At 38.5% G+C, this 22,084-nt stretch overlaps 1 protein-coding gene across 1 annotated transcript; it reads left to right on the top strand.

The window, feature by feature from the left end:
- Positions 1-715: 715 nt before the first annotated feature.
- CPB1 (carboxypeptidase B1) lies at positions 716-21,825 on the top strand. Its single transcript, XM_063339744.1, has 11 exons — positions 716-786; positions 893-968; positions 2,583-2,707; positions 5,103-5,202; positions 6,688-6,789; positions 7,561-7,662; positions 9,995-10,105; positions 10,204-10,294; positions 11,016-11,218; positions 20,319-20,403; positions 21,638-21,825. Exons 1-11 carry the CDS (start codon positions 716-718, stop codon positions 21,823-21,825), a joined length of 1,254 nt encoding a protein of 417 aa, XP_063195814.1.
- The last annotated feature ends 259 nt before the right edge of the window (positions 21,826-22,084 follow it).

The raw sequence follows: 22,084 nt of genomic DNA, 5'->3' as shown, positions 1-22,084 counted from the left end.
GCCCACGGTGGTGCTTAATTTAAAAGATATATACCTCTGGTCCTTACATGATTAAATTAGAGAACATGCGAGAATCAGCGAATATATTATGTGGAGTATTAACACAACTCCACTGCAACTACACCCTCAGTTCTGCAGACACTGGCTTGCTTATAAGTTTCAGTGAAGTGACTGACCATAGAACAAGTTCAGTACTTTTCTTCTCTGTTGGGGGAAAAAAAAAGATAATTGGTACATCCCAACTGTGTTTCCTCTTTCTTTGTCAGAGTCAGGCCCATATTATTCAGGAAGAGGGACAATGCTGTGTGATTATCAGTCACACTGCAACAACCCCGATAGACATCTATCATTACATAAAGTAACAATAAAGTATTATAAAGTAAAGCTTGTAATCCAGCAATCAAATGATTAAATAATCAAAATTCATCTACAACAGAAAAGAATAAAGTAAATTAAATTCACTTTCTCATATCAAGAGTTTAACCAGCTCAAGTGGCAAGATTCTTTAGCCAGCCCCCCTTGAGACTTTCATCTGTTTTCACAGGTGTGGAGTAAAACACACATTACAAATAGTATGCAAATAAAACAAGGCCAAGGGTATAATCTATCAGTTGATCAGTGGGTTGTTCTGGTGTACAATTGATAAAAAGCAGGACAAAACAGGTTATAAAAGCAGCATAGAACTGAAAAACTGGGTTTTTTTCTTTAGAAAAAAATGTGGGCGCTCTTGGTTCTCATAGGTGCTGCAGCTGTTTCTGCGCACCTGCAGGATCTTGCCTTTGATGGGTAAGAACAGACATCAGGTTTTATATTTGCACAATTTCTTCTGCATGAGCAAATGCCTCTCAATTGACTTACCTGTTTCAAATCCAATCTTTTTCTCCCCTTTCAGGCAGAAGGTTTTTCGTGTGATTCCACAGAATGACGAGCAGGTGGCAATCCTCAATTCCCTTGCCAGCAACATAGAGGTAAAGAACTTGGGGAAAGGGCCATATTGCATTTGAAAGGAACATTTCTCATTTTGTTCAACTAACATATATCTTAAAAAAAAAAAAAAAGTCATGCTACTGGATTAAAGACCTAATCTTGATTCCATTCAAGTCAGGTGGACTGTTTCTTCAGAAGGAACAAGACAAGGTGATAAAGCTAGAGCTATGCAAATACATTCTAATACCTTCCTAGAAAGTCCGGTTAATCCAGTCTGAATATCAAATTGCCCACCAGAATTTCTTAATAGAATAAGTTAATCCGAAATGCTGTATTCAGTGGGGTGCTTTCAAGAATGTATTAGATAAAATACGGAAATTGCAACTACCAGAAATTTCACCATTACAGGCAAAAACATTTTGCTCATGTAAACAATCTAAGAATCCATACTCCCAACAAATTGAGCTTTTCTTTGACCTCCAGTCTCTCATGTCATCTTTTCTTCTCTGACTTTCCTTTAAAGCTTTCTTTCTCTCCATCCAAGCTGCACGTTTCTTGCTGACCTTGATGTAGATATATGATGACACAAGGACATGAGAAAAAACAATAAAGACAGCAAATGTGTTTTCAATATTTCTCTTCAGCTTTGATGTTGTAAAATAGCTGTTGGTGAAAAAGAAACCATTATCTGTAGGATGAAAGGATGGTATTTTTAACGAAGTACAGATGTGGAGAACTATCTTCTACAGGCTAGTATAGCATGCTGGAACAGTGTTCTGTAGAAGAATGTACTATTGGAATGGTGCTGCCAATATTAAGAATATTAATATACCATGCTTGCTTTTAAGTGTGTAGTATAAAGGGATTGTTCCTTTTCTTTTTAGCAAAGAAAATATCCCTGGACTACCATTGTTATACAAAACAATCAGTCAGGACTGATGTAGTAGTATATCCTGGGATAGTCATCTTGCTTAAAGACACGTAATTCATGAATATGCCCACCAGCCCCAATTTCCTTTATATTCATGAGATGAGAGGCTGAAAAGGCATTAGGTTGGCAAACCAGCTTTACTTTCCTTGGCCTTTAATAGGCGCTAAATCCAGAGATCTGGAAACTGACTTCAGCAAAAATACGTGAAATAGTAATAGCACTGCCGTTTGTTCATCCTGAACTAAATATCTTCCAAAGGCACAGGTTCCTCATACCACTTTTAGTGAACTGAGTTTTAAAAGAGCTCATCCAGACAACAGTCTTTCCCCGGTGATTTAAGTAAAGTACTCCTGTGGCATCCCCCTGCTACTGAGTCAGGAGTCTTTTTATGTCTAACAGTTACAGGCAAAAACTTCCAATGAAATCTGTACAAAGAGTGAAAGAAGTTGTAAAGACAGTTATAATACTCACAAGTCTGTATGCACTCAGATGCTGTAGAAAACTTGGCATTTGTGCAACTGTCACTGCCATCTTAATCAATTTCCACTTAAAATTTAGGTTGATGCTTCTGGCAAGCAAGGTTGGGTCAGTGTAACAGGACAGGAATTAAATTTGATATATTAATCACAATCAACATCACCATCAGACATACACCCACCTAAAAATCACAGCTATACGTATGTATGTATGTATTTGTGTACGTATTCATTTGGTCTTCTTCCAGGTTGACTTTTGGCAGCCAGACTCTGTCACACTGGTAAGGCCAAAAATGCAAGTTGATTTCCGAGTTGAAGCTGACACCTCTTTTGAGGTTGAAGATCTTTTGAAAGAAAGTGGAATGGAGTATAGGTAAGTTTGTTCTCACTACTGTATTTTGAATGGAAGGAGATTAAATACTGGGGAAAATGTGTTTGATCTTTTCATACTGGCCAACTGATCTTCCTGTCAGGAACTTCATCCCTCCTGTGGGTGAAGTTTCCAGGGTTCAGCTTTCCTGTGGTAGTTCAAATGGACTGTAGCTGCTCTGAGTTAAAGGGGTGAGGTGAAATGCTGATAGAGGTAAGAGACAGGAAGTAAAGACTACTACTACCAGGAATTTCCCGGAGGTGAAAGCTCACTGCAGTACACAAAGGTGGAGTACAGAGGGGACAAGAAAAATTGCCCATTAAAGACAAAATGCAGCAAAGGTCTAGAAAGAGCCAGAAAGTACACCAGATGGGTTTGCATGATAGTATCAGGGAACTGAAGACAGAAAATGGGCCCCAAGGGTTCCCACTGAGTTCTCTAACCTGCAGAACAACAGCTAGAGGGGCAAAAAAACGCAACTGGTGACAAAGAGAAGGCAGTTGCCAGGTGAAGGGCTAAAGGAGTGGGGAGAACAGATTCCTAGGACAGCCTTGGGGTTACTCAAGTCACACAGCAAATCCATAGCAAGGATTGCTTCAGAGAAAGCTCTTAATTAGCCTACATATTTTGTAAGTATATTACGCAGAAGTAAGAAAGCCCTGAGTTTCCATAACCGAATACAACTGTAGCATAAGTGGAGTGAATAGACCACACTGCCACATTACACATCCCCGAGAATGGAATCATTGTGGTGAGCAGCGCTAATGGGAGGGGAAGGAGAAAAGAGCAGGACCAGTCAACTGCTTATACTTCAAATATTCCAGTCACTGGGCGAGCATTAATCAAGGATGAGAAGTTGACTTTGGGCTGGAGTGGAGTGGGTCTGTCTGTCATCATTGCTCCTTTAGCTCCACCTGAGCTTTGCAAATTGTCTCGGCCCATCTTGATTATCAGGCTTCCTCAATGTGTAATGGATATTCTGTCAACATCATGTACTCAGATGCTGAAAGTCAGTGTTATTGGATCAAATTCTCATGACTTCATTTGGATGGGTGGAGAGTTTTTCTCTCTCAGCCCCATTGTTGTTGCCACTAGAACAAACTCCTTCATTGGAGACCACACAGTTCTCATTAAACATTACTTTCATGATCTGCTAAATCCAAGGATAATCCATCCCTAAACTTACTGGCCTCACGTTAGCTATGTCTGATTTGGATGCTGCTGGGGGAACAGAATCTAAAAACATTCTAGAAGAAATCATTTTCAATAATGCCACAGCCCACATACAGCACAGAATCCAATTTCAGTGGAATTTCCTCTTTGGCAAAGGAAGAGTTACTCTACATGTGTTAGTTTTTCCTATAATATTCACGAACTCCCTCAGGTCCATGCACAAATCTTTTGATTGCAACAAAGGCCATAATGTCTGGAAGGCGTCCCTGACAAACTTGAGTGGAGCGTCCTTGTGGCAAAGCAAGCTGTTACAATTCTTTTGAAGTGCAGCTGCAATGCCGTGACATCATGTCAATGTAGTCATTTGCACTGTTTGTTCTGAAGGCTGGTGTCGCCTCACAAACTGGCCTCCTGCTCTTCTATCCAAGTCACAAATGATCAAGGACATATTCTGGATGAATAAGATCTGTAAGAATGTTAATACAAGCACTGGAAAAACAAGAGAACTTAATTTTTTGATAGCCAAGGTTGAAATACAAGTGAAAGGTCCTCAAGAGTGTGCTCAACAATGAGCTGTGCTTCTGTGTCAGCCCCAGGGAAAGATCCAGAGAGGATGCTGGGGTTTTCTTGCCATTGTTTGTTCTACTTTAATAGCCCGCCTCACATGCAGTAAAATAGCTTGGAGGATGGATAATGCCACCTGCAACAGAGCTGTCAAACCGCACCTAACCTTTGGAAGCTTGGTTTGATAAAGAACTTAATCAGACAAACATCTCTGGGTTGCTGCATGGGATTGTTACGTTGCTGCAGCCTAACTGTCCTCCAGTCCTGTAAATTCACGCGAGGGCCCTTTTCCTATTGAGGCAGAGGCAATCTGGCAACATGAGGTCAGCCCAGAGCTCATTTTCTGCACGCGCTCTGTCTCAGCATTGCCATTCCTCCTAAAGCAAACTGTTGCCACCCTGGAGGTTTGTTAGTATGGGAGTAAGTAGGCAGCTGCTAATTAGGAGGAATCATTCTAGCGGCAAGGTTGAGGCAGGAAGTAGGTTGAAACTTAAACCTAATATATTTTATTTTCAAACACATAAATCAACTCCCCCACATTTCACTTCACAATCCATGCAGCCTTAATTCCAGGAAAACCCTGAAAAGTCTATCTGGTGCTTGCTTTCCTGCTAGCAAATTCTATGCTTCTCTTTACACTTTTCGTGGTGCCTTATTGCAGAGTTCTGATTGACAACCTGCAGGCTGCAGTGGATGCCCAGTTTGACAGCAAAGCTCGTACCACCAGTCACAGCTATGAAAAGTACAACAACTGGGAAACGGTAAAGTCTAGAAGTTTGCCACTTTTTTAGCTTGGTACCTTATCCTCTGTAGGCAAAATTGCTTCCGATATGCTTCCAGCCTTCTTCCCTTTTCCTCTTCTGTTACATACATTAATACGATAACTCCTTCTCCAAACTCTCTTTCCTCGTCCCCTTTAGTGCTCGTTACCGAGTTAATTTGTATAACCCATCCCCCTACACCAATTTCCCCTACTTCTGCTCCCAGTGCTGCAAAGAAACTCTGGCAGAAATTCAACGACCAGGCTGACGTGCTTACTACTAGTTTTCTCTTTCCTTTTCACTCCTTCTCCCACCTCCTCTGCTAAAAAACTTGATTCCATTTCTTGCCCCAATTCTAACCCTTCATCTTCTACCACAAGCTCTCCCCTTCCTCCCTCTTTTTTGCCACAGCTATGCTCATTTCTCTGGACATGTAATCTTGACCACGTCACTTTTCACAAGTTTGCATCACATTGCATCACAGTTCTTACATTTCAAAGTATGACAATCTCCCTTTCATGTCTTTCCTTGCAAAAATCTTTCATTTTTGTGCCGATCATTGCCCACTAAGCACATGTTACTTTTTCAAATGAGAAAAATTGTATTTCCTCTCCAAGTAGTATCTATAGATCATACACAGAACTAATCAATTTTTTTCCACCAGAACTCTCCTAAAAAAAAATTCTCTTTTTACAAGGCTATTAAAAAATAAAAAACAAAAGCTCCTCTGACTCTGCAAAGGTTATTGGCATGCAAAAAACCATCAACATCCATAATGTCAACTGTTATTTCTAGTATTCTCTTGCCAGTTTGTCTAGATCTGTCTGCTGTTTCCTGTCTTTTTCTAAGTTCATAGATAGCTCTTTGGGCATGAAATGCTTTTTTTGTGTGGATGTGACAACTTTTTTGTGAGCTTCTGAAGGCACCTGTAACAAAGGGAATCTGCTCCAATATTAAGATAATAAAGGCTGTTATTACTTCCTGTAAATAATAAGTAGAATGAAGGAAACTTTCTTTCTTTTGTATCTGGCATTGGTGGACCGTTCCTACAAATCCCTGTCCAGCACTTCTGTCAGTAATTCAAGAATGATGATGAATAAAAGAGCCATGAAACTCAAAAACATTACAACATGTAGAAGATTTAAGGAATTCAATCTACTTAGCTTAACAAGGAAAACAGTTTTCTTTTGTTAAGAGAGCTTAAGGGTTGACAAGGTCATAACTATATAGGGTTAACATTCAAAGGGTTTTGTAATCCACCAGCCATACTCCAATGACTGGTTTAAATAAATTCATATTAAAACAATCAATTCGGATACATAGCTCTAGTACAAATAGGAATTCATTCTTGGAAATCTACAAAATGTGTTAAATATTAGGTCAAGTTAGATGCTCAGAAGGACCATTCTGGTTTGAAGCCTGTGAATTAATTACTCTGGACCGGAGGACAGAGACATCAGTAAATTTAATCTCCTTATTAAACAGATAGCTGCCTGGACTGCTGATATCGCTGCTCAGAACCCAGACCTTGTCTCTCGCAGTGTAATTGGGGAAACATACGAAGGACGGCCAATGTACATTCTCAAAGTAAGTGCTTTGATTTCTTTGTGCCAGACTTTTCCTCTGTTAACTTCCACAATATTAAAACACCAATGATGCTAAGATAGTAATATATATTTTGCAGAAAATCTAGTACATTTTGTTCACTACTACTGTGATTTGTTCAACTTAAGATTTTTTTTTAAAAAGGGACATAATGAAATATTAGAAGTTCAGACATATAAATATAAGCACACTCCTGAGAGCTACTTGAATGGTCATGGACCTTTATGTTCTCTCCATTTGTTGTTTGTAAACCCATTTACTCTAAAAGGATCTATAAATGTCAGTTTCTCTAGTGATAGGCAACAAATTTGTTTGTATCTTCATCATATATAATTTTTTGGCATAACTTTTATGAATCAGTAAGATATGATGACTTAAATAAAGGTGAAAGGATAAAGATTACTTGCCCAAAACGGCATAAGCATTTACAGTAGTTTATCATTCAAGCAAACAAGATCAACTCTTACAGACACTACAGGAAATAAATCAACAGCAGAATAATCAAATAATTGGGGGTGTGGTGTGTGGAAAGCTTATCTACATGAATAAAAATGAAATTATTAAGAGCCTATTGTTTTAGCTCGAATATCATGATCAGCTACAGCTGAGAGCACCCCATACATTTCCGTTTAACAAAGGAATGCTGTATTTGTATAAAGTTTGACTTTTTAAGGTCAGCAAGCTGACTGACTTGTTCTGCATACAAATTATTTTGTTTAAGACACGGGGGTTTTTGTTGTTTTTTTTTCTCAGATGGGAAAAAGTGGTCCAAATAAGAAGGCCATCTTCATGGATTGTGGTTTCCATGCAAGAGAGTGGATCTCCCCTGCTTTCTGCCAGTGGTTTGTGAAAGAAGTCAGTAAGCTTAACGATGAAAAAATACGTTACCAAATGCAACTATGTTTAAGAAAATCTTAAGTGAGCAGCAAGAGCTGAGGCAGCTGCAGATTGCCTTTTTGCCTCTAAATACCTGTCTGCAAATCCCTTCTCTCACCTCAGATGGTTAGGGTGTAACTACTTAAACCAGATCTTAATGGTTGGACCTGTAATCTTTCAGCAGCTTAAGACTATCTAAAAGCATGTGTAAGAGATACTGACAACTACAAGGGTTACTTACACAGTCTATAAATTCCTTTTTGCACCTGTAGTCAGAGAAAGGTGGGAGATAACAAAACAGGTCTAGTAATACTATAAACATAGTCACGTTCTTCACATAGCCATAAGGAGTAGGGAATAAGGAAATTCAAGGGCACATCAGAAGGCATCTGAATGCCTTTCAGAACAGCTGCCTTCCTACAACGTCAGGTGCCATATTCCCTGCAACCAGCTTTACTCAGTAAGGCAACAGAGAGAGTGGAAACCCACGCTGAGCTAAGCACAGAGTGCACTGAGGAAACATACCCAAGAGAGGAGGATGATTATAGATGAAGCTCCCTAAACTCCACTCAGGAAGAGGGAAATGCATGTACGTCCCTTTGAGCTGTCGCTTCAAGTTGTACAGGATGGTTTCTAAAACATGAAACCATATTCAGAAAAGAGCCACACAGGTGAAATTAGCTTCGCTTCAGGCTCGGACACTTTAGGCCTTGAATTAATTTTATCTCCTTTGTCTTTTCCTTCTCCTCACCACCAATATAAAGCAGGTGAGAGTTATCAAATGCTGCACAGTCTTCTCTACAGAGAAGAGGTATATTCCCTCTCAGTGGAGGGAGATCAATCAACTTAGCAGAACAACTCACTGACTGAATCTCAAATTTTGTAAGAATTCATGCTTGAAGAGTAAAAAAAACCAAACAACAATGTCCAGAAGCAGCAGCTGGGATTTAAAACCCAAGGAAAGGAAAGCCAAGGTACGTGAGTGAGTTACGCTGGCAGAGGCATTCATTGGTGGCAAGTATAATCTCAGTCTGATCAGCCAGCCATGCGGTTTTGTGTAGGGAGTGGTGGAAATTGAAAGTGACATCTCAGTGGAGTCAATGGGAATGTGATTTCATTATCTCCTAATAAGGCTGCAGACAGTATGTGCTACCATTTTTCTCTTAGCAATTCACGTCACTACGGCTGTCATTTTCACTGTCTGGTCACTTAATTAATGGGTGTACCTGACACCAGCAGTGGCTCTGCTCAGTAGATCCAAGCGTGGATAGGCAGAAGTGCTTTAAAAGTGCAGTCCTCTGAGCGTCATCAGTGGTTCACTTGGGATTGCTTCTAGACATAAAAGTAAAAAAAAAAAAAAATAAATAAACAACTAGAGAAAAACATGAGCAAAGTGGATTGTTATATGTATCTCCGAAAAAAAACACGCGTAAGAAAAATAAAACAGGAAAGAATAAGTTCTAGTGATCTGAAACTGCTTTTCTAGATTCTACAGTCAACCTTCCCACCTGGTAGTCACAGAACAATCGATACCTTCCTCCATTGCATTGCTCCCTGTGTTGTCCTTTGGTCCTTTACATCTGTGTAAAGGAAACACGGGTGCAACATACTTCTTAGAGCACATTTCCATGATCATTGCATGCTCCCTCAACAGTGATATAAATCTGTGAACAAGCATACAAAGTGCCAAGCCATGAACAATCAGGATCTACAGGTTTATGGCACGAGTTCTTATGTTTGTTATTTGATGTATGCATCTGGAAAAGTGCAGGGAAAAATCTGGCTCCCTGTGAACACGTGCATCCACAGCATTATGACTGGAAGTGCGTAAGGATGTTCTTTGGAAATATTCTCTAAATTTTGGTTATTGGTGAAATTTCTCTGCAGAACAGATATAAAAATATGGGAATAATGATTTTTTCCTTCTCACATAAATTAAAGCCAAGCCTTTAAGGTGTCAGGATGTAGAGAGAATATATGGACAGGAACTTTGCTCTGTCCGTAAACAAGAAGCTAGTAGATGGAAATCTCTTTCCAGTGATTTAATATCCTGTTCAAAATCAACACCGCTTTACCATATAATTTATCTACCAGAATGAGATGGCTTTCTAGCAGCAGTGTAGTTTAAGTCAGTGTAAATCCTCTAAGTCTATGTAGTATCATAGAGCTGCCATCTCACGTGGTGCAGTGACCTGGATGACTTTGCTCACCACATTCAGTAACTCCCGATCCAGACCCAGACCTCTAAATTCACACAGGAGATACAGATCTATGAACGTATCATCAGCTTTTTCTACTTTTCTCCAACTAGGCTGTTGAGACCTATGGAAAAGATACTGTCATGACCACGCTTCTCGACAGCTTGGACTTCTATGTTTTGCCTGTTGTTAATATCGATGGTTACGTTTACACTTGGACCAATGTAAGTACATTCTTCTTACTCAAGAAGACTACTGCTGGAAAAGCCAACTGTTAGAACTTTCTCTTACTTTTGATCTGTGCTTCACCATTCTATTTCAGGACCGCATGTGGAGAAAGACACGCTCTAAAAATGCTGGTAGCCGTTGCATCGGTACAGATCCCAACAGGAATTTTAATGCTGGCTGGTGCAGTAAGTGTCTCCTAACAATAGCCGCAAGCGATCATACAGAGGTGCAATAGCTAAGATGCTTCATTATAGATTTTCCTTACCTGATGATTGGTCTAGCTCAAGCTTGAGTGAAGACCAGTATAGCATTGTGGAGTAGCTTGTGTTCAATATTTGGGGCAGTTTGGGGCAAAAAAGACTTTGGTTACTAGCATAATCAGTATGGCTGCTTCTATGAATGTATATATATGCATACACATATGCATATATATGAACATATATACACTTACACACACATACACATATATACACGCACACACGCGTGCACTCTTCTATGAGTTCAGAACAGAAACTGAAAGAGTTTGCTTTTGGTTGGTTTCACTCGGTGGACAGGGGTTTCTTCTGAGTGGTTTCCACTTGGCTGGTTCCTGGAAGCGTCCTAGAAATGGAAGAGATATGCAAGGAGAGGATTATTAAGTACTGAAGCAAATCAATATCCCAAATAACTTAGATAATACAGAACTTTACATCAATACTCATGTTCTTCCAACTAAGCACACTGTAGAGGGCATATTTATTTAATGCTAGGTCATGTTGCCCAGCGTCTTAACTATACAATAAAGTATTCTCTCCTCTGATATGGCACGTGTGTCAGTAGGATTTCCAAGGCTTATCTACAAAACATGACTCTCCTAACAACCAACTTTTTTCATTAAATTCTCATTAAATTCACCTTTCTTCCCAGCTCTTGGGGCCTCAAAAAGCCCCTGTGATTCCACTTACTGTGGCTCGGCACCTGAGTCTGAAAAGGAGACCAAGGCTTTGGCTGATTTTATTCGTGAACATCTTTCTACAATCAAGGCATACTTGACGATTCACTCCTATTCCCAGCTGCTACTGTTTCCTTATTCGTATGCTTACAAATTACCATCGAATTACGAGGAACTGGTAAGTCTCTTTGTCATTTTGACATAACGAAAAGAATAAGTAAAAATCATCACTTGTTATTTAGGTCCATTTAACTTCAAGCAGTTTAACATCTGGAAAGAATCTGTACTGCCAGTTTTTGAAAATACTTCAGTCTTTCATAGCAAGAACAAGGGAAATCATGATGGCTTCAAGACAGTTCAAGCACAGGATAAACTCAAGAGCCTTATTTAATTTCCATATACACAATGAATTTGACACAAGGTCAGGTTTGTCTTCCAGTCATGCTACACAGAAATCCACTATGCTGTGCAGCACTGCTGCTTCCCGACTCGAGTTTGCTGTGTAGGTAGCTTTAATACATGACATGGAAACATTATGCCCTGTAAGTCAAGCTAACGGCTTGACAGATTGTAGTATCTAGGAAATGACTGAACTGGTATCATCAACAGCAGACAAGGATCTCTGTCTACCACTTCCTACTGAACCTTGGTTCGCACTTAAGTAACATGGTGAAACTCCTATTGATACAGGTTCAGGACAACAAGGCAGTTTTTATCAAATGTATAATTAAAAACAGTTAAATACAAAACAGGTAAACCGTTTCAGTTCTGAGGCCTTTGTAAACAGGCCTGTGTTCAAACACACCTTTTATTTGGAAGAGGAGAGGATGAATGAGGTGTTTTAAAGGACAATGCCTCTTCCATTCACCCTAGAAAGGCCACACTCTAATACCATTTAAATAAGATAACTATAGTCTGGATTTTTTTATTTTTATGTTTTTTGTCCTTAAAAATAGAGAGAGGATTTAAAACGACTAAATGTGTATAAAAGTTGTAAACATTTTAGAAGGCCAAAAATCACCAATCATGAATAATAAGATGACTTCAGTTCTCTGGCGTATTAGCAATTAGAAGCTGTCAGCAGGGAAAAAAACATAGCAAAACAAAATAAACAAATCTTGATTCCCTCTCTTTCCTGGATGCTGCCAAAAGTCCAAGGCAACAACGCTGTGTGTTGCTCGGCTGTGCAGGTTTGACAGATTTATGAGTGCTCCCAAACAGATGTCATGATTCTGAAGCACAAATACAAACTGGGTCCAACACTGAAGTTTCTTGTTGCATTTTTTACAGCTTAAAAGAGAGAATAAAATTAAGATGAGGATTTTGGTTTCATAATTTATATTGCAGAAATTTTTAATTGCAATTATTCCAGGGAACTGTAGTAATTTCTTGTCTTCAGTTTTTACAAAAGCTTCCCATTTCACACATTGGAGGTGAGTCTAAAGTAATAAAACAACATAAAACCCTTGAAGCTTCTTTGTTGTCAAGATCACAAAGTTCCCATGTGTTAAAGATTTGCATGACATTCTGCCCTATTTTTTGAATCAAAAGCAAATGTGATGAAACATAACTAAAAGTACAGCATGTTTCTCACAGTATTAAATGGGAAAAGTTTACATTGACAAGTCATTATTAAAACAATTTGTAACAATAAGAAAGAACCTATTTGCTTTTCTAGGTTTTCAAATTCTTTTATTAAATCAAAATTTTATATTAGCAATATTCTATTCTAATACACAGTAAAAATTAATGAATCACCCATACTAAGGTTCTACAATTTTTATCAATAAAAACTCTCCTTTCCTGACTTAGAGGACAATTCTGCTGTTACCATTCAGCATAAAAAAAAAATAGCTCAGGAATGCAGGCTATATATTTCTCTTCAACCATTTGATTTCACTTTGTAAGTTAGTCTTTCTAACATCACTTTATCCTACGTTTTAAATTGGGGCACACTGATCCCAGAGGGAGTTCCATTATTTCCCACTGCAAAGCAATCACAAGTTTCACCATCGTGACAAGGTGACCTTATGAGTGTTTTTCACATCTTAATTAAGGAAAAATATTTCCTCTATTGGTGATCCCAACAAAAAGACAGCAGGATCCCAGAGGTGTTCAACTTGTGCAGTATCTGACTTTTACAAGGGAGGACTTCTCACCAAAAATCCTTCTTTTGGAGAATGAGATCAGAGTATCACCCAATCAACATTGCCTGTAGTTGGGATAATTAAACAGAAAGGGCCTAATTCGCTCCAATGTCAGTGAATTAAATAGAAAGACTGACTTCAACAGGCTCTGGGTCAGGTTTGAAAGTGCAGCTTTTCAGGTTACTTCAAACAACTAAAACACATTCATTTAATCTGTGACTAAAGAAAGTTTAAGATTTTTCAATCAACAACCAACAAGCAAATTTACTTGCTTGAAATGAGACAGCTACCAAAAGAAGTATCATTTTGTACGCTACTTGTGTTTCATGTCCAAAAGTGCTGTCTAGATTTAGAATTTAGAGAAATGCTGAAGAATGAGAATCTCAACTTTTAATAGAAATTGTCTGGGCAAACAAAAGGATTATAAATCATTTTGCAAATGAAGAAGCAAAATTTATAGTGCCATTATCTTATCTTAGATGTTATTTTTACTCTGACAGATCTAATAAATTAGAGGAAATATAGTTGCAATTTCTTATCTCTTTCAGTGAGGAACTGGACATGTACTTAAACAAAGCCTCACACGTCTCCTTATCATTAACAACATTTTGTTCCATTGTATTTAATCAAACGTAGCATAATACCATGGGGCTTAAGCTGCATTCCAGTGTCTGAGACATAGAAGGGCATCAAAATTGAACAATTTGAGACTGAAGACATTAAGTCTCCAGAAGAGAAAGATCTAGAGAATGCTTGCACCTTCCTTTCCTGCAAGCATACTGAATGGTGTGTCCTTGGGGCTCAAAAGACTTTTCGGTTCACAGCCTCAAGAAATCACCAGAAGGCATAAAACTGTTCTGGTTTTGGTTTCTCAGGTAGAACAGGGCACTCTGAGAATCCCAGACATCCTTTGTGCTCCACTGCCTTGCTACAGCAAATCAGAACCACCTCAAAATTAGTGTAATTTACTTTGAGTTGGGGATTAGAACTATCCCTCAACCACCCCCGGCCCTGGGGTGTAAAACATGACGAAAGTCACGTATGTCCCTTCGTTCCCACAACTTCCCACTCTTCTCCTTAAATGCAAGAGGAACACCGAGGACCTCAACCCCACAGCTCACAAGGGTTCTCCCTTTGTTCAGGGTTGTTCCTTTGTTCCGCCCCCCCCCCCCAATCCCCCCCCCCCCCGGGGTGTTGCACAAAACTTTCACTGTTATCCAAACACTACTTGAACAACAAAAATAAAAACATCCAAGACAGGAAAATCTAGGTCAGGAATTTCTGAGAAGTTACACAATATTCTTGTGATGACACCCTGAAAGAAATATGTCCTCCTTTTGGTGAATCACATTTTGCCTGCTTCATAATCCTCTTGACTCATTCTTTACTATACCCTGGAGTGTTACCCTGCACACAGAATACACGCTTGAATCCATCTCCTACAGAGAACAGAAGCATTAGCTTTTCACAATTAAAAAACGTGCTTGGCAAGACCAGTATCTCTCCACACCCCAAAAAGATTCTTTTCATCTTTATTTTACTATTCACATTTTTGTCCTCTTGCAAAAAGAACTCAGTATTTAATCACACTTTTTATAAGCAGTTCATCCCATATTTTTTTAATCAGTTAATATGTTGGCCTTAGCTTCTTATTAGGTCACCCTATGCTTTCCTCATTTTCAGCAGACAAATCTAGCTTTATCAATTCTTGTTTGTATTTGAATTGGCTCTGAACTAAGATTTGATAGAGCAGAGGAATGTGCATCGTGCCCTTCCTTCCTTTCCAGGTTCAATTCCGTCTCAGTTAAATAACAAACGCAGTGCCAAATACATGTCTGCAGGCAGCTCATACTCATTGTCAGATTCATGTATGTGTATTATTACAGTTTGGCAGGCTGCAGAATAATATAATAATTTACAACCCAAGATACTTTTCTAGACACAGGATTTCAGTTTGTATGACTTGAAGGCACACTGGCCACATGGGCTATTGCTTAAGCTCACTGAAATTCACCTTCCATATTGGGTTGGTCTAGCATTTCATTTCCTCTCGAGTGCTTAAAATAGGATACAGTAAAAGTAGAGATATGCCCAGAGTCTGTGCAGCATGCAAGAAGAGTGAATTTCAAATATATTGCATGACTCTGTGAATATCAGTCTGATTATTTAACCTGGGAGCAAAGTATTTTCACTCCTGACTTTATTCTAAATGTGTTTAAGATATATGAAGACCTGTGGGTAAGAATTTTTGAACAGCAAAAATCCTGTCATCTAAGAAACTTGGACACACCAGTGAGGAATTGCAACCCATGCTGTTGTTCTACCTGTGCTATTGCAAACTCCTGTGGTTGTATTACTTGTTACAAGTAAATATTGTTAAACTCTACTGGGAAGCACAACAAACAGGAAAGTGGACAGAAAAGCAATATTTGCAATTGGATTCATAGCTCCTCCACCTAGTTTGGCCACAACAAAACTGCTCTGTACTGACAGTCTTACAATTGTGAAAAGGATGTCTTTAGTAGCAGCATCTTCCAGATGAAGCTCATGTATGACTCTGGCTGAAAGACAAGAGTCTCCAACAGGTGTAGGGCACATTCACCTTAACTCAGTCAGACTGGAAACCCTCTCACCAGGGATCGATTTCTTAAACGCTCTCTGAGACTCTCACAGACAAACAGGCTGGCAAAGAAGAAAGCATCATCATACTAAGTCCTCCACTTGGCTGGATTCCCTGAACTCTTGGGGGACGTGCTTAACTATGAGCAACAACAGAATAGTGTACTAAACTACACATCAGTCATGGGCTCTTTTGAGGGGAGTCTGTTTTTATTGGCAAAAGAAGAAGCCTCAGAAGTTTAGCTTCATTTGGCTAAGGCTAACTTTGCAAATACCACATTTTCAGACTTTCATTACAAAGGAAGTTGAGGGTCACTTAATCATGGAATCATAGAATCGCCTAGGTTGGAAGGGACCTTTCAGATCATCTAGTCCAACCATCAACGTAACCCTGACAAAACCCATCACTAAACCATATCTCTAAGCACTATGTCTACCCGTCTTTTAAAAACCTCCAGGGATGATGCCTCAATCACTTCCCTGGGCAGCCTCTTCCAATGCTTAGTAACCCTTTTCAGTGTAAAAATCTTTCCTAATATCCAGTCTAAATTTCCCCTGGTGCAACTTGAGGCTGTTTCCTCTTGTTCTATGGCCTGTTACTTGGGAGAAGAGACTGACCCCCACCGACCCCCACCTCTCTACAACCTCCTTCTTGAATGAAATCTTGTTTCAGATAAGAAGTGATGGCATCCTTTTTTAAAATTTCTATGTAGGAAAAAGTAAAATGATTGTTGTGGTACTTACAAATAAGCTATATGATCTTTTGTAGAAGAATCGGTATTTGATTTGAGCAATTTATCAAATAACTATGGAGCTAAGCACTGCCTAAGGTTAGTACATAGCTGTAACAAGGCTCCTGGTTTAAATTTCTAATTCTTCCAGTGACTCATGGACAAGTCATTTAGTGTTTTTATTCTCAGCAAATTCTCAGTAAAACTTTCCTTGATAATAGCAGCACTGGTAGCCAAGTTACTGGTATTTCCCAAGAGGAGATGCAGCGTCTGTATCATATTTTCCTTGTCTGCAAATTATCGATAATATCATCTACCTCATGCAAATTTGTGAAACTCAACAGATTAATAGTGGTATAAAAAAAAAGGAGTAAAACAGTTTTGAGCAAAGGTCAGATGAAAGCTACCACATATAAGGTGGAAGGTGTTAAGTAGCACATGAGACACAGGTGAAGTGAAAATACAGTTGTCAGCCTCGGGCAAATCAGTTTGCAGTGCAGTGAGGGAAGAGAGCAAGAGGTCCAGTCAACCAGTGAAAAGACTTCTCCAGATCACTGTCAGGGTGAGGGCGAAGGAATTGTCCACATGCAGCAGCTGCATAATCGACGTCCCTGAAGTGTTTCTAAACAGCTGCAATTTGCTGCCAAATCTAGCCTGATGATACAAGGGTAAAATGAGGGAGATGCTCCCAAAAAAATTACCTATTAGCACACAGAAGATGCTCAGCTTGATAATTTATCTTGTCGGTTCAAAAATCCAGATGTAGGGAGAAAGAGAGGCCAGTCACATATCTTTCATTAAAAGCTAATAACTGAAAAAATAGGTTTAAAGGTTGTGAATTATGTAAGATAATGCCTACTGAGAACACAACTCTGCTGTCTCACTGGCCCGTGCACTCTGTACACAAATCAAGCAAAATATTAGTAATTGCTGTGTAAACACAGATGGGTGCTCAGCGCAGAGAGCACTACCTGCTGCTGAAACCACCAGCTCTGTGAGTTCAGCTGCAAGTCAGAAGCTGAAAAGCCATTTCTGCTCCCAGTTACAAGGTATTAATTTGGAGTTATTTCTAGGACTTCAGGGCGCCAGTTGTTTCTCTGCTACTATAACTCTCAGCAAAATTTTCCTTGGAAGAGAGGTATTCTTAACAGTAAAAAAAACCCAACCGACAAACAAACAAACCACAACAATTCAGTTAAGCCAGTTACGCAAATCACCCAACAGCAAAGAGCATCCTCAAAGGTCAAAAAGATAGTGATGTTTCTCCTTGCGGCTGTATTCCAAATAACATACAGTCTTCAAAATCCAAACCACTTTTCAAAAGCTAAATGTTACTTTCCCTTTTGGAAAATGCTAGGCATTATTTATATACCTCTGCATAAATCTCCATGTTATTTCCTTTTTATGGATGGTTTTAGTAATTGTGCTATTTTTTAAAAAAAGAAAAAATTTCCTCATATTTTGTATTTATACTCACATATATTTACTTAATTTTTATTATTCCGGCTGTTTAGTATTGTATTATTATTAAGAGGTGGCTTTAGTTCCTACAAAGTTGAAATTATTTTTTTTTTTACCTTTAGGTTTTGGACTATAAATCTATTAGGAAAACAAATGATAGAGGGTCACTTAAAGGAAAAAAAATAGATATCAAAACTTCTGATGAAGTTTCATTTCATGATGAAGTCATAAATGCTCAGTCATGTTTTTCACTTAGAGAGGGTCATTTAAAATACCACCTTGATCTCCAGCCTGGAGAGCTTGAGGAAGCTGTTTATTTGGATTCCAGGCTCTTAACTGCTGGAAATCTCAACTGCTCTCTTTATAAATCTCTTTTTACAACTTCCTGGCCAATAATAAAAAATCCCTCAGGTAAAAAGATTTCCTGACATAATTTTTCTGGTATCTGTTCTAGAATTATTTAAATACATCATTTGGCAGCTGAGTGAAAGGAATGCCCCATTCTTCCCAAAGAGCAGCTCTGCTGTTCTATTTTCCCTACCATGCAGTTTATGAAAGAGAGAGCAAATACTAGTTACCAATAGGTCCATACATAATAGCAGACTATCTTTCTTTACAAATTTAATTTCCACTTTGCATATATTTAAAAAGAGGAAGAATCAGTTTACATTTAAAAATTCATTTACTATTGAGAGAAGATTTGGCTCAACCTCAGCTGCTGATTAAATGTATGTATTATAAACAAAACAGGACTGAAGAAAACATGGTATCACTAGCAGATAGTCTCCAACCTCTACAATTCCCTCAACATGTGTTAAAAATTATTATGGATTTTAAAAAATCAGCTTGTTAAGGGATTAAAGAAACCCAAACAAACAAACAAACCCAAAAACAACACTGGAGAGAGCTCAGACACCCCAATTCCTCTGAATCCAAGATTGTAAAATGCAAAGCAACAACATTCTTCCTACAATTGCTTGTGTTTGGATAATAGAGAGGCCAGAAACCAAACACCACATTCAGGTACAGCCGATGTTATAGATGGAAGGACAAGCTTCAAATAGTCTTTAGTCTGCCTTGTTTAAATAATCTTAATGTGTTAAATGACCACAGTTTCCTACAGCAAACTCACATAATACTAGGATGTTAAAAATCCAACATTTGGGAATGGGGAAACACTTGCAATTGGGCAATAAATAGGGTGCCAGTGCTAATGCAAACATATTTTGATGCTATTCTGTAGAAGCTGAGAAAGCTCTCTCACTTAACTAAGATTTTCTAAACACATTGTCCAACATGCCATTTTGAGTAATTCACAGGAACGCTTGAAGCATAAGGATGAACAGATAATATTTTACAATATATCTTCCACTGGGAAGTAAGCCAGAGTATAACCTACAGAGGAAGAAGGGGCTTGAGGAAATTCCTGGAATAGCAAGCCATTCAGCTGTAAGCTATAAAGAAAGATATGGCAACCCATTGCTTATTCTTATATTGAACATCTGCTTTCAAAAATCATTCATAGTTATCATCTGTTAGTAATAGTTTTCATGTTTTATTACCAACATGCTGTATAATGAAGAACTGGAAAAGCCACACGTTCCAAAGAAAAGTCTGTAATTTTCTTTAATGCAAACACACAAAGCTATCGATGGGCCTGATCCAACCCTCACTGAAATCAGTGGGAGTTGAGTGAGTCCCTCTGTGCACAGGAAATGAATTGAAATTAATGAGACTACATATGGTTCCGAGGTAATTTATGCCTTTTTCTGGCTGTTAATATTTATAGGACCTTAATCTGCTTCCACTTGTATCAGCGTTCAACTGTACTGACTAAGCTGACTCTACTCTGAATTTATAGCTGCATGAATAGAAGGAAAAGAAAGGCTATTGTATGTTTGCAATTTACTGTACCAAGTTATTACTATTCTCCAAGATTCTCCTATCTCTAAATCAGATTCCTTATTTAGTTTTATTCCTGTACAGGTTTCTTCTAAGTATAGAAAATTCTGTTACCCTTGCCTATCCAAATTATATTGGACTATACAGCAGGCTGTACATCAATGGAGCAATACACAGACTGGACTATACTCCATCAAAGCTTGGAAGAGCGAGCTCTTTACCGACAAACTCTTTTCACAGCAACAGGACAAGCTCTGCCTTGTCAGCTACTGACATTTGGTCATTTGAATACATGAACAACGGTTCTCAAACAAAAACTTCTCAAGCATGGCTTTTCAGTTTATTCAACAATGTATTTTCTTAGATTCACTCAGAAAGCTTCTGAAAATCTGCATTTATCATTCCTCTTTTCCTACAGAAATCCATTGCTCGTGCTGCAGCCAAACAGCTGGCCAGTTTGTATAATACCAAGTATACCTACGGCCCAGGAGCTACAACAATCTGTAAGTACTGGCCTGCATATACTCGCTGTCTATATTAAGTGCTACTAAGACTATCAAATGCAGTTTTCTAGTGATTCTCATTCTTCTTCTCGAGTAGTCCCCTACTTTCTTCACATGCATAAACTGAGAGGTATAAATGGAACCTGTCATTTCTGAAATATGGGATGATATATTCCTTAAGGATCCTAGGGAGTGTGTGACCCCCTGGAAGGTAAAGTGATGTGGTAAAGTGTTTAGTGGTAAAATTCATGTGCATAGCATGAATTCCTAAATCGTACACAGTTTAGATTCAAACATAAAAATCTTGACCTGGGATTTTCTGCATTTCCAGTATCTCCAAGTCAAAGTGAAAAGATGATGTGAATCCTGAAGAATGGCTTCAACCACTCTAGCAACACAGATAATTATTTCTTTTACTTTGCATTACAGTCTGAGAAATGCACTAATTACAATTTCATTTATGGGAACTCAGTTGTCAGGATATGGCCTTTGCAATGTCAAAAGTTGAGCTGAGGTTACCCAATCTAGATTTCTAGAACTTTAATATCTCCTATATTTAAGATCACTTAATTTACTTAAATATGTAAATTAACCTCTTTTCCCTACTTCTGTTTCCTTAAATAATTAAAAAAAAAAACTTTAAAAAACCAGTTTCTCTCAATTTTTAGAATACTTATGGAGATTTTGCCTTTAAAAATGTTTTGGTGATGCTTAGCAATTCTGCAGGCTCCTTGCTTAGCAAAAGACACTGCCTTCATTGTACCAAAGTACTGGAAAGGGAGGGTACCATTTGTCCAAAGAAAAAGATGAAGCTGATATCCCCAATCTGCAGTTCTTTCAGATCTGTATGAACCTCAAAAAGCTACTCAGTGAGAGTAGCTTCTGCTACCAAATCTTTTCCTACCAAATCTTTCTAAACAACCCCATGCAAGCATGCCATTCTCCTGTTCCTTAGACATTCCTTACATGGTCTCCCCAAAATATTGACAAGGAGGGAGCAGTTTAGCTTGTTACGTTTGCTTGCACGCATCAGCTGGAAAGAAGCTCAAAAATAGCCTAAAATCACAGAAGTTTTTCCATAAGCAAGAAAATTAACTGAATATTCCCTCCCCCCCTTTTTTTTTTTCTGTCATTTCTGCATTTCTGGCTACATGACATGACTCCAAAGTATATCACATTTCAACGAGTAGCCACACTTTTCCAGTTAAGCTTTATTTTATTTTTTTATCAACAGATCCTGCTGCAGGGGGCTCTGATGACTGGGCTTACGATGAAGGCATCAAGTACTCCTTCACTTTTGAGCTCCGAGACACTGGTAGATATGGTTTTGTTCTCCCTGAATCTCAGATAAAGCCAACCTGTGAAGAGACTCTACTTGCTGTTAAATACATTGCCAATTATGTCCTTGAGCACTTGTATTAGAATGGAATTCTAAAAACTATTAAAGAAGGTTTTATTCAAAGATGCCTTCCTTTTTTTTCTTCTCTAAAAATAGGTGCTTATTTCTCTTTACTTAACGTTCCTCGTCATATCCTTGGTCCATCATAGGTCAATAAAATTACAAGTTTGTCAAGAGAAATTATATCTTTTATTAAGGCAACTGATATAGTCAAGGGGGTCTAAAAAGAAAGACCACAAGAAGCTTAATCAATTTAAGGTAAAGGTTGCCTTAGTGATTAAA

This window comes from Chroicocephalus ridibundus, chromosome 6, assembly GCF_963924245.1.
Source record: "Chroicocephalus ridibundus chromosome 6, bChrRid1.1, whole genome shotgun sequence".
Lineage (NCBI taxonomy): Eukaryota > Metazoa > Chordata > Aves > Charadriiformes > Laridae > Chroicocephalus > Chroicocephalus ridibundus.
The sequence above is the reverse complement of the archived record's forward strand: the minus strand, read 5'-3'. Positions and strand labels throughout refer to the sequence as shown.